Source organism: Indicator indicator, chromosome 1, assembly GCF_027791375.1.
Source record: "Indicator indicator isolate 239-I01 chromosome 1, UM_Iind_1.1, whole genome shotgun sequence".
Classification (NCBI taxonomy): Eukaryota; Metazoa; Chordata; class Aves; order Piciformes; family Indicatoridae; genus Indicator; species Indicator indicator.
The window spans coordinates 3,787,692-3,801,816 of record NC_072010.1 but is presented as its reverse complement, the minus strand read 5'-3'; the positions used below and the strand labels follow the sequence as shown (position 1 = coordinate 3,801,816).

The 14,125-nt window shown below is 48.8% G+C and overlaps 1 protein-coding gene across 1 annotated transcript in view; it reads left to right on the top strand.

Moving 5' to 3' along the window:
• Nucleotides 1-1,219: 1,219 nt before the first annotated feature.
• Nucleotides 1,220-14,125, top strand: part of GAB2 (GRB2 associated binding protein 2) — a 50,639-nt gene continuing 37,733 nt past the window's right edge. The window contains exon 1 of the mRNA XM_054387057.1: nt 1,220-1,496. Coding sequence (XP_054243032.1) covers nt 1,235-1,496 — 262 coding nt within the window. The 5' untranslated portion in view covers nt 1,220-1,234. The remainder of the gene's footprint in view (nt 1,497-14,125) is intronic.

Genomic DNA, 14,125 nt, shown 5'->3' with positions numbered 1-14,125 from the left:
TTTAAGAAAAATCAGGCAGCCTGAACAAACTTAGGTGTTTTAAGGACTATGCTTAGACATTGACCCTGCCTTCCATACACTCTGGGAGAAGAGCCCTCTGCTAGGCATCAGTAGCTGTTCAATGGGAACACCTCAAGGTGGTCCCTCACCCCGAGCGTCTGTCCAGCAGGTGCCAGGGTGCTTGTGCAGAGCCCACCCCCACTAAAACCCTTCCAGCTCATGGGCTGGGGAGTTACACCAGCACCATTCTCTGTATGATACATCCTGTAGCATTTAGCATGATTGTTGTGACCATTTCCTCTCCCATGGGCTTCCAACTGCATTTGGTGTGAGGAGAGCAGAGGGACCACAGCTCCCAGTGCCAGGGCTGATGGCTGACGTTTATCAAGCACCCCCTGAGCCTGTTCCCTGGTGGCTTGGCCAGGGGCTGCTGTCAGCAGTCTTCAGAAGAATCAATGATAACCTTTTCCTTTGGTAAGGAGTTTCCTATGTGCTGGGGAGCAGAAGATGCTGAAAAACAAATGAAGCTTGGATTCTCCATAGGTCTTCATGGCATTATTCCTGATATTTAAAAACCCAAAACAGTTCCCCATTGGTTTTATTAGCCTTTCTATCCTGGCATTTAAATAGAGGTGGGACTGGCTTGGTCAGTATCTGCAGATACACATTGTGATGGTCTCAGGGGTTTCTCTGAAGGGCAGGATACCCAGGGCACTGTGTCCAAAGCACCTGAGCTCCTCCAAGCTGCTGGAAGGTGTTTTGGCACTGTGATTGCTGGTGATGCCACCCCACAGATGATCTTGCATCAAGGAGTGAAGTGTATTTGGAGCTTGGGAGTGCAGCTGGGCTGTAGTGTAGGAGCAAGGCCAAGCCACAAGGCTAGCACTTCTTGGAATCATCTTAACCTACAATGGTATATTGGTACTTAGTTCTCCTGGATGAACAGTGGGATTTGAGTATTGAATGGATGAAGGGATGTCCTGAGCAGCATCCCAGGGCAGAGAGATGTGGTGCCCACCTGTATCCACCTGTTGCATTCCTGTGCAGACTACCCTAGGTGACCCTGCTTTGGCCATGGGGGTTGGACTCAATGATCTCTGAAGGTCCCTTCCAACCCCTAATGTTCTGTGATTCTGTGATTCTGTCATGTTGAGCCTGGCCATGAGGTCCATGCTTTCTGTCTTCTCCTTGTCAGGCATGGAAGAAGCGCTGGTTCGTCCTGCGCAGCGGCCGGATGAGCGGCGACCCCGATGTCCTGGAGTACTACAAAAATGACCACTCCAAGAAACCCTTGCGTGTTATCAACCTCAACTTCTGTGAGCAAGTGGATGCAGGCCTCACCTTCAACAAGAAGGAGCTGCAAGACACCTACATATTTGACATCAAGACCAGTGACAGGACCTTCTACCTGGTGGCTGAGACAGAGGACGACATGAACAAGTGGGTTCGCAGCATCTGCCAGATCTGTGGTTTCAACCAGTCTGAGGAGAACACAGGTACTGTGAGGGCTGTGTCCGTGGCCAAAACCATCTCCTGTCCTGTCCTTCCACTGGGGCCTTGCTCCTCTTTCATATCAGACCTGAGAGAGGGGCGTGCAGCCCATCACAAGGCTGGGAGGGCTGGGGAAATGAATGGGCATGGCTTCTCTACCTTTGACATCTGAAGCAGAACAGGCTTTGCTCCTGTGAGCCATCTAATTAATTTCCCCTCATAACTCTAGACCTTTGACTCAGTTATAAGAAGTTAGTGTGGTCTGAAGACTTTTTCAGCTGCAGCCTTTGTCCTCATTCGTCACTGAAAGTCCCTTTGAGAGTTGTGTGAACCAACAGTGAAAATCTCCCTTATGTAGAAGTTTCAATCCTTTGGTGGAAGGTTGCTGGTACCATGTCCCTCCATGCTGCAGTTGTCCCTGCTGCTGACTACCTCTCATGTGAAGGACAGACAGATCCTCCCCACCTGCATCACTACCTCCTCCTGGGACTCACTGGGAGAGGAAAAAACTGGGTGGTTTTGGCACAGTGATTGGACGTGTTCCACCTGTCATGCTCCACCATCCAAACTGGTTGCACTTTGGCAAGCTTCTCTGGTGACCACTGGTGAGCTGCCTCCACTTTCCCCAGAGCACAGGAGCTCACACAAATCCCACATGAAAAGGGATGGGGTGCAGTGCTGTGGTTTCCTGCTAGACCCCTTAGATCTGGTGGAACCTCTGGGCATAAAATCATAGAGTGGTTTGTGCCAGAAGGAACTTTTAAAAGTCATCTAGTCCAAGCCCCTGCAGTAAGGAGGGTCATTCCCAGCTAGATCAGGTTGCTCAGAGCCCCATCAAACCTGACCTTGAATGTCTCCAGCGATGGGAACTCCATCACTTCTCTGGTCAACCTGCTCCAGTGTTCCATCACCCACATAGTAAAGAGCTTCTTCGTAACATCCAATTTGAATCTACCTTTCTCCAGACTAAATTCATTGCCCCTTGTCCTCTTGCTACATACTTTTGTAAATAGTGCCTGTCCAGCTTTCTTGTAGACCCCTTTCAGGTACTGGAAGGCCTCCATAAAGTCTCCCTGGAGCCTTCTCTTCTCCAGGCTGAACAACCCTAACTCTCTCAGCCTATTTGCTATATCTCATCTATGGTCCAGTCTTATCCAGAAGCCTCCAGTCTCCTGCCCTGTCTGCTTGAAACTCCCCATAAATAATAAGGCCCAGCTTGAATCTGTTTTGCTCCCTGGTGGAGCAGCTGCCATCCGTGGGAGCTGAAACCCTGCCAAGATCTTGTCAGGCAGGACAGCAAACAAAGCACCGCGGCGGCGCGGAGGCAATCTTCACCGACTGACGCAGGGAGCAGGACATCACCTTGGCAATGGGGACACGAGCGGCAGAAAGGATCCTGGAGAACACCACCAGTGTGATCTTCCAGGGAAAGGTCAGGCTAAAACGAGGGATGTCCTGTTCCAATGTCAGCAGCTCGGTCCTCCAGGTTCAGCCAAGTCATGCAGGTCCTGTTCTTGTTTTGGTTTGGTTTGTTTTTTCAGAGCTGTTTTGTTGCAGACTTTTCCATTTTGCCCATGTTCAGCTGGAGGGGTAGGGGACACACATTCACACACACACACACACACACTCGTATACACACACTCACACTCACATACACACACTCACACACATTCACACACACACACTCGTATACACACACTCACACTCACATACACACACTCACACACATTCACACATACACACACTCGTATACACACACTCACACTCACATACACACACACACATTCACACACACACACTCGTATACACACACTCACACTCACATACACACACTCACACACATTCACACACACACTCGTATACTCACACTCACATACACACACACATTCGTATACACACACTCACATACACACACACACATTCACACACACACACTCGTATACACACACACACTCACACACATTCACACACACACACAGATGCACACACACACGCTCATATACACACACTCACACTCACATACACACACACATTCAAAACCAGAGATGCACACTCACAAACACACACTCACACGCACACTCACACACACACTCATATACACACACTCACATACACACACTCACACACATTCACACACACACAGATGCACACACACACACTCACAGACATACACACTCACACACACACTCACACACACATTCACACACACACAGATGCACACTCACACACACACTCACACGCTCACAGACATACACACATTCACACGCATTCACACACACACACACACTCACACACACACACTCACACACACGCACACTCACACACACACATATACACACACTCACATACACACACTCACACACATTCACACACACAGATGCACACACACACACTCACAGACATACACACTCACACACACACTCACACACACATTCACACACACACAGAGATGCATACTCACACACACACTCACACACTCACACACACATTCACACTCACACACACACTCACACGCTCACAGACATACACACATTCACACGCATTCACACACACACTCACACACACTCACACACACTCACACACACACACACACACTCACACACACACTCACACACACACACACACACTCACACACACACACACTCACTCACATTCACACACACACACTCACACACTCACACACATACTCACACACACACTCACACACACTCACACACACTTACACACATGCACACACACTCACACACACACACACACACTTACACACACACTCACACACACTTACACACACGCACACACACACACACACTCACACTCACACACACTTACACACACACACTCACACACACACTCACACTCTCACACACACTCACACGCACACTCTCACACACAGAGTGGTTTTCTTCCCACTTAGTAAAATGAGCTTTCAGCCCAGCGGCAGCAGGATCGATAGTGGACTTCAGTGAAATATAAATCTGGGCAGCAAAAGGAAAAACAATCTCCTGCTTGCAAGTACATCTGTCCCAAAGGGCATGCTGGGCTCGTCAGGCTGCAGAGATCCGAGCGCTATTCCTTGCAGGATCACGGAGTGACATCAGCAGAGGAGGAAGAAAAATCCTTATTTGTAATGAAATCACGGCTCGTTAATGCTGTAGGGAAAGTACCCACTTGAAACTGCACCCAGCTGCCAAAGCATGATTTTCTGAGTCAGTCAAGGAAAAGCCTGCAATGGCAAATGCAGCAGATGTGTCCAGCTGCTGCAGAAAAGAGGGACCATGAATTATTCAGGGCTGGTGCTTCGCTTTGGCGCTCGCTGAGGCAGTGACCCCACGCTCACCTTTCCTTCACCATCCTTGCTAAGTAATGGCAAATAAATCATCGATTTCCCAAAGCAGATCATGTTTGGTTAGAGGGCCCAGAGCCTGAGGCTGGGCAGAGAGGTTGAGAGATCACTGCAATGCTATGGATGTTGGGAGTTTTGTCCCTCTTGATGTACGTAAACCCATCACCCATCCTTCATGGTGGATCAGCTGGAGAGAGAAACAAACCAGTCATAGCAATATTTGTAACTCCTGTGCTTTCTCCTCATCATCTCCTTGAAGGGTTGATGGATAGGAGAGGATGAGGAGTCTGCATGAGATTAAAACAGTTCCGGGGTAGAGTCATAGAATGGTAGGGGTTGGAAGGGACCTCCAGAGATCATCAAGTTTTACCCTCCCACCGATGCAGGATCACTTAGGATAGATCACACAGGAACATGTTCAGATGGCTTTTAATAGCCTCAAGAGAAGGAGACTCCACAACCTCTCTGGGCAGCCTGTTCCTGTGTTCTGTCACCCTCATAGAGTTCCTTCTCACACTGAGAAGTAGGTCTTGGGACCTGTGGTGTTTCTTCCTTAGACCCTCATCCCTCATCCTCAAGCCTCTCTGTGCCTTGTTGTGGCCTCTGTCTTGGAGAATGAATGAGTCAGTAACTGGATACACCAAAAAGGGAAGGAAAAAGTAATCATCATGGGCAGGAAGAGCTCCATGCTAATTGTAACAATTAATTAACTAAACCTCCCTCTCCCAGCAGACAGGCAGTGTGGTGGAACCAGAGCAGAAACTGCCAGGGAAGCCACTGTGCACATTTTTCTGGTTGTACTTGTTCCCAGGTACATGACAGCTTTATACTGACTTGAAAGCCTTGCTGGGTCCAACCCCAAAGCCAGGCTCTTCCCAGCTGGGTTACATTCACATCCTGGCTAGGGAAATGCTCCCTCACTAGCTGCCATCACATGCTGAGTTACAGAATCACAGAATGATAGGGGTTGGAAGGAACTTCTGAAGATCATCTAGTGCAAATCCCCTACCAGAGCAGTTTCACCTAGGGCAGGTTGCATAGGATGGCACCTTTTGAATAATTCCAGAGATGGAGACTCCACCACCTCTCTAGGCAGCCTGTCCAGTGCTCTACCACCCTTTAAGTAAAGAAGTTTCTCCTCATGTTCAGATGGAACTTCCTATGTTCAGGTTTGTGCCCACTCCCCCTTGTCCTGTCACTTGGCCCCATCCTCCTGACACCCACCCTTTAAATATTGATAAGTACTGATAAGATCCTCCCTCAGTCTTCCATTCTCTAGGTTAAAAAGCCCTAAGTCCCTCAGCCTTTCTTCACAAGAGATGTTCTGGTCCCTTCATCATCTTCCTAGCCCTGATTGAAGAGGGACCCCACATCAGCTTTTACTTTTAACCCTCTTGTGGTGGAGGTAAAACTCATTAGCTTTTGGGGCAGTTTAGGTAAAAGTCTACTTCACCAGCTCCACACAAGGGTAGGAAAAAAATGCTGCTTTTTTTTTGGCATGATTTAGTGAGCAAAAGTGATGCAAACCGGCTGCAGATTTTCTGCACTGGTGTGGGACCATGCTTGGGTGCTCCCAGAAGGCAAAACAACTAAAAGGCCAAATGAATTTATAGTTTTTGATGTGCCTTGCTGTTTGCAGCTCAATGGGAGAGTGTAAATCTTCTGTTGCTTGGGTTTCACATTAGTCCTTCATGTCCTGTCTAGACCAGGGGACTCTCAGGATTAGGAAATAGATGGAGTTTGGGAAGGTTTGACATCGTGCTGCAGGTAGCTGCTGGTTAAGCTGATCACCAGCTGCTTGGCACATCTGGCTCATCAAAAGGAACCTTGTTTCAGCCTGAGGGACCTAAATGTCAGAGCAGTGGGAGGGAGGTACTGCTGGTTGCCCTGGCTCCAAGGAGGAGGAGCAGCCTCTCCACAAAGCTGTCGTGGTGGCTTCCTTCCCTGCTCCAACCTGAAAATAATTGCAGTGCAGTGTGATTACATCTGCTGGGAGAAGGGAAATTAAATTGACTCTAAGGTGTTTCCCCAGACTGCAGCAAAGCTTTTTGTTTCTGTTAACACCTATTTACTTTGAGAGCTAATTACTATTTTTCAACAAGCAGAGCCTTGCAGGATCCTGGCTCCTCCACGGGGTCCAGGGAAGCCAACGGTGCTCGAGGAAAGCAGATTTGCTCCTGGCTCAGTGCTGCTTTTACACTGCCATTTGCACTGCTGCCACCTTGGCTGGCTCCTGTCAGATGCAGGGAGACCTGATGGGGACCCTGAGCCACAGGCTGTGGGAGGAACACAGGAGTGTAGGTCTTCCAAACCATCTGCATTTTCCATGCCCTAGTGGGCAGGCAGCCAGGGCTCAGCTGTCAATTGGATTTTCTCTCATGCTTTGTTTGTTGGAGTTTTAAAAAAAGATCACCAAATCTCACTAAACATACCTTGTGTGCTATTAACCCTTTCTGGGTTCAGCTAAGATCTGGCTTCAGCCAAGATCCCACTTTGTCCTGTTCCCAGTACCACAGAATCACATAACATTAGGGGTTGGAAGGGACCTCGAAAGATCATCTAGTCTAACCCTCCTGCCAGAGCAGGATCACCTAGAGCAGGTCACACAGGAACATATCCAGGCAGGTTTGGAATATCGTCAGAGAAGGAGACTCCACAACCTCTCTGGGCAGCCCATTCCAATGTTTTGTCACTCTCACAGTGAAAAAAAATTCTTTATGTTCACATGGAACCTTCTGTGCTCCCCTGGCCCCTTGTCCTGTCACTGGGCACCTTTGAGAACAGCCTGGCTCTGTCCTCCTGACACTTGCCCTTCATATATTCACAAACATGAGTGAGGTCACCTCTCAGTCTCCTCCTCTGCAAGCTAAAGAGCCCCAGCTCCCTCAGCCTTTCCTCAGCAGGGAAATGTTCCACTGCCTTCAGCATCTTTGTGGCTCTGCTCTGAACTCTTTCAAAAAGTTCCCTGAGGTCCTTCTTGAACTGAGGGGCCCAGAACTGGACACAATATTCCAGATGTGGCCTCACTAGGGCAAAGTAGAGGCGGAGGAGAACTTCTCTTCTACTAACCACACCCCTTCTAATACACCCCAGATGCCATCTGCCTTCTTGGCCACTAGGGCACATTGCTGGCTCATGGTCATCCTTCCATCCATCACAACCCCCAGGTCTCTCTCCTCTGCACTGCTCCCCAACAGGTCAGTCCCAACCAATATGACAGAGATGCAACTCCAGCAACATATAATTTAATTTCTTGTGAACCAACATGTGTCCTTGCAGTGAGTGTGTCCTTGAGGGGTCCTGTGCAAAGGTTAGTTCTTCTGGAGAGGTTGATACCTTTATTAATTCCATCCCAATTTACTTTGTCACCCCCAGCACCTTCCTGGAGCATCCCTGTACTCAGCAGTGCTGCACCTTGAGGTTGAGGCTGCACCTTGAATACTGAGTTCATTTTTGGGCTACTCTCAAGAAGGACATTGAGGTGCATGTCCAGAGAAGGGCAACAAAGGGTCCAGAGCACAAACCTTGTGAGGAGTGGCTGAGGGAACTGGGATTGTGTACTCTGGAGAAGAGGAGGCTGAGGAGAGACTTCATTGCTCTCTACAAGTCCCTGAAAAAGGAGGTTGGAGTGAGGTAGGGGTCAGTCCCTTCTTCCTAGTATCAGGTGATAGGACAAGAGGAAATGGCCTGAAATTGTGCCAGGGGAGGTTTGGGTTGGATATTAGGGAAAATGTCTTTATTGACAGAGTGGTCAGGCATTGAGACAGGCTGCCCAGGGAGGTGGTGGAGTCACCATTGCTGGGAGGAAAAACCCTGTGGACATGACACTTTGGGGCATGGTTTAATGTCTATGATGTTGTTGGGTCAAGAGTTGGACTCAGGGATCTTAGAGGTCTTTTCAACCAAAAGAATCCCATGATTCTATCTCTTCCATGGAGCAGGCGCTATATCAGGGGCTTGGATTCATTTATGAGCCTACTCATGCACCACATTAATGCCTCTGTGCTAGAAGCTTAACCCAGCTACAGAAGCAGGGCAGGGAATATTTATGGGTGAGTAAATGTCCTTGCTCTCAGTCAGAGGTTCCCATCACTCAGAAAGGATGAGTGGGGCATGGGAAAAGGATGGTGGTAGGCTGCTGCCCTGATGGGTTGTGTCTGGCAGTGGTGGCCTCTCTGACCCAGATGACAAACATGTCATCTGGTGTATTTTTACACTCAGGATTTTTATTTATTTCTCTTCGTTCTGCCAGGAGATTGTGCCAGGGTGGCCCCAGGCCCTCTCTCACTCCTTGCCCCATCTCCAAGGCTCAACTCAGATGTTTTGGATCACGGCTGGGATCAATCCCCAGCAAACTCAGGCCTTTTACTGTCTCACTGAATGCAGGTTAGGGCTGAGCACGTTTAATGGAGAACTGAGTGTCTCTCCTTTCTCCTTCAACTCAGCCATGCTCACTCCAGCAATTCACTTGAATGAGCCCCCAGATACCAGTGACTTTCTGCTCACATCAGTGAGATCTCAAGTTTTGGGCTCCCCAGTTCAAGAGGGACAAGGATCTGCTGGAGAGAATCCAAGGGAGGGATACCATGGTGATTAAGGGACTGGAGCATGTGCCCTATGGGGAGAGGCTGAGAGACCTGGGGCTGTTTAGTCTGGAGAAGAGAAGACTGAGAGGGGATTTAATAAATGTTTATAAATATCTGAGGGCTGGGTGTTAGGAGGGAGGGGACAGAATCTTCTCCATTGCACCCTGTGATAGGACAAGGAGCAATGGATATAAACTACAGCACAGGAGCTTCCACCTCAACATGAGGAGGAACTTCTGTACTGCGAGGGTCACAGAGCACTGGAACAGGCTCCCCAGAGAGGTTGTGGAGACTCCTTCTCTGGAGACTTTCAAGACCCATCTGGATGTGTTCCTGTGCAACCTGTGCTAGGTTCTTTGGTCCTGCTCCGGCAGGGGGGTTGGACTTGATCTCCAAGGTCCCTTCCAACCCCTAACATCCTGTGGTCCTATGATGATCCAATGATCTCCTACATCCTCCAAGAACAACCTCCACTCTAGGTGTCTTTGGCTTAATGCTGCCCCAGAATCTCCACTGGTTACCCCCCTCCAGCCCACAAGAGCAAATTTCGTTTTACTGACCACCTGATTTTCTTGGGCTGAGGGTCCCATATAGTTGCTGGCAGGCTGCTCCCCACCCTGCTTCCTGCTTATGTGGGCTACCTGCAAGGCAGTGCTATGAGCCCATATGGCTGCTCTTGCTCCCACCCTGCTTCTCCCCACAAAACATGATGGTTCCAGCACGTCTGCTTACAGCCAGGTTTGCACAGATGTTTGCTAAGCAAAGGGAGCTCAAGGTGGGCTGGAGAAAAAGCAGTACAAACCTACCCCTGAAGACCTGTTGGCTGAGCTGCCCAAAAGCTCAGCAAAGAGGCTGCAGGTAATGAGATTCAAATAAAACCTTATGTTTGCACCTCCCCCAGGCGCCCCCAAACCACTGGTGTTCACCATCCCTGCATGCAGGAACAGGGCACTGGGGAGCCCAGGCAAGGTGGTGACCCCAGAGCAGCCCCCACACTCCCACTGCTGCTACCTCTCCATGGCCAGGCATAACCAAAGCAGAGGGGAAACACTAATGACTGCCAAAGACCAGGTACTTCCTTGCTATTGTGTCCAGCACATGCCTCCTTCCTTCCCTGCTTGTGCTCTGGAGTAGTTACAAGCCCAGCAGCATGCTGGGGAGCATGCTGGGGCCCGAGGAATAGAGATTGATAAATGGGAGCAAAGAGGGAGATGTGGGGGTGTCCTTGTGTCCCTGAAAGCACTTGGGGCCCTGATACACTTTGGCTTGGTATCTTCAGGCAGCCCCTTGCAGAACCTTGCAGAATCTAAGGTCATCTGAGCAGGCAACCCCTTGCAGAACCTTGTGCGCTCAAGCTGGGCCAGGACTTGGCAATTCGGCTTCTGTCAACACAAGTCAGTTGGTCTTGACTTCATCCTTTAGCTCTGGCATGGTTTATACTCAGGCATCAGCTCACTTGGAGACCAACCTGTGCCCTGGCAGACAGTAAGACACTCCATGGCAGGCAATGGGCAAGGTTATGAATGAGTTGATCTTGACCCATTGGGGGTGTGGGGCAGATATGATTGGGTTTTCTCCACATATCCCACCCTCCAATATGTCATTCAGCTACCCAAAGATCTGATGTTCCCTACCCCATATGGGACTTGAAGGTGGCCTGTACTGGGACAAAAACGTGGAGTCCTTGAGTCTTGAGCCCTATTCTCTCACCCAGCTTCCTACCATCTACATAGACATAGCCTTTTCCGCAGTGTTCCCATCAGTACTTTCCACACTCAGTATCATGGACCCTTGAGCTCCTTGTTTTAAAACTTTTTTTAAAACTAGTTGTAAAACTAGACCCACTGGTTGCACATTTCATGGGCATTTGGGTCAGTCCCATCCATCCTTCTTTACCATGTTCTGAATTTTCCTAACCACAGAAACAGCCATGGCTACAGATTCATTCTGGATGGACAGATGCAGATGTCACATCTTAGCCCTAGGCTTGACCCAGTCTTACTGCAGTGGATGGGGGGGACCAAATGACCTCAGCTCACTTTGCACCAGACTCATGGCTGAACTGCTGCATGCAAAACTCTCTTTGTCTGAGTTCCAGTTTATCCTTTAGTCATCCTGCCTCTTTAAATGAGTCCCAAACTTCCCTGACCTTGGTTTTCCTGCTCCACAAACAGCAAGTTATTTTAAGATCTGACACTGTTCAGCTTTTATTTCAGTATAAACAATGCTGGGGATGGAGTGGTCTTGGCACAAAGGAGCAGCTTGAGAGCAGTTAAGTGCCTGCTAACTTCCCCCCACCTTTCGTTTCCCTCTTTCCCTTTGCAGATGATCTAGTTCAGGTATTAATGAGTCTGCTGAGGAGCAGAGAGCTGATAACACCTGGAATTTGCTTCCTAGGTGGCAGGAACAGAGAGAGATCATTGATGTTCTCTACCAACTGATTAAGGTTACTTGCTCTGATCCCTCTGGTGTTTTGGAGAGGGAGCCAACGATGATGAGGGAACCAATGCCTGCTTGGTCTGATTCCTCTGATGGTTTGGAGAGGAAACCAATACTGTTGAGAGTGAGCCACATGCTGATGGTTATAATGTGTTGGCTTTCAGGGAGAAGATGAAAAAACATGCCTAAAATGAGATGAAACATTTGCACCCTCAAAGTGCCCATTTCTTCCCTCTTGGCTCTCTAGAGAATCAGGGCTGATGAGCTACAGTGAATGCATCCATCTCAGGATTGCTGTCAAGACCTTTGAGATATCTGGATCTTCAACTGGTGTCATTTGTCATCATTTGATTTACACCAGGTGAAGATCAACCCCTAATATTCTTCCATACCTTATTCTCCTTGATGTACCCAACTCTTCATCATGCTATGTTACCATAAGCACTGCAGAACCCGAGTCAACACTGCACTGCTGTCATGGTCACTGTCAATACCAAAACCCAATTTCTAGCCAGTCTGGATGCCAAGAAAAAGAATGAAGCAGAGATTCAGTAAGCTTTAGAAACCAGAAAGCAAGAGAAAAGGTCTCAAGGTGTCTACACGATTAGAAAGCCAACCTTCTAGCTGGTTAGTTGAGCTCCCTTTAACCACACCCAGCACTGAAGGGAACAGGCAGAAGATGCAGCTGTTTGTGGGAGCCCCAGGTTTGTAGGCAAGGAATGCTCTTGTCTCATCACAAATAATAAAGCCATCAACCAGCAAAAGAAAATTTATGCTCAGCTTTCATAAAAGACCAACAGCCAAATGCTCCAGTTCTTTGTGACTGCTTCCCAGCAGGCACCCAGCACAAAGGTATCCAACAAGCCTCTTTGGAAGATAAATATGGAACTGGAGGATTAAGGCCTTTGGGGAAAACCCTGCCCTTTCCTGGCCAAAGGCACACTGGGTTTGCTGAGCTGGGGCTGGGATTTGAGCAGGGAGGGAAAGAAGAAATGTAAGGTTCAAGAGGTTTGGGACTTTTTTTTTAGAGCAAAAATCATTGCCCAGACTTTCCAGCATAGATTTCCCAGCAGAGATTGGCAAGCTGCATTCATAGCTCTCAGTGCTGCCTAAGGCTGTCTCCTGGGCCAGGTACCCAGAATCAGCAACCTATTTAGAATAACTCTTGGGTTTATAGTTGGCTTTTGTGGCTAGGAGCCCTGTGCATGTCAGGTCAGCCCCATTAGTTTAATGGGCACTGAGGAATTTTTAGGATGGCTTACTGACCGTGGAAGAATGAGCACGGCAGACACTATCAGCCTCACATCAACAAGCAGAACCATGCAAAGCCTTTGGAAACAAAAACAGCTGATGGGCTTGGAGTGAAGCAGCCACTGAAGCAAAACCCAGGGAAGGAGAGAGGAATTTTGGGTGTCAGCCAGCTGGGAGGAAACTTGCTGTCAAATTTGCCTGCGTTTGTGTTTCCCAGAGGGATCCTGGAACTGGTGTGACCTGTGTGCCCCAACTGTAGCATGCTGGGGTTTCATGGAGCTCTACCCCATGTCTGCAAAGCTGCTTGGGTGTCGGGATGGGATGTGGATCTGCAGGAGATGCCCAACAAAGCTGTTTGGGTGTTGGGATGGGATGTGGATCTGTAAGAGATGCCCATCAATGCTGTTTGGGTGTTGGGATGGGATGCAGATCTTGCAGGAGATGGCAAGCAAAGCTGTGTGGATGTTGGGATGGGATGCAGATCTGCAGGAGATGGCAGGAAAAGCTGTTTGGATGTTGGGATGGGATGCAGATATGCAGGAGATGCCTATCAAAGCTGTTTGGGTATTGGGATGGGATGTGGATCTGCAGGAGATGCCCGGTGCCAGGCTGGGAAATGGAATGGATGCAGGACCCCAAAATGTGTGTGTGAGCAAGTTGAAGGCAAGGGAGAAAATCACAGTGACCTTCACAACAAATAATTTCAGGTGTTTTTTCCCTCTCAAGCCAACATATTCCCCCCGTTTCCTTCTCTCCCTATATTTCACATTATTCCCTCCAAACCTTTGTGTGCCCTGAGCACTGTTTTGTAAAACCTGGTAAAAGCCAGGACAGGTTGAGACTCTCATTTCCCAGACTCCAATGCCTGTTTGTTTGCTGGTTTATATTGCTTTCTATTTCCAATTAAACCCAAGTAAAGGGAAAGCTTCCCAAAGCCCTTCAAGCCTGTGAGTGAAGGCAAACGGAGCAGGAAGGAGCCACGAAGCTGTCAGTTGTCGTGAACTTTCCATGACTC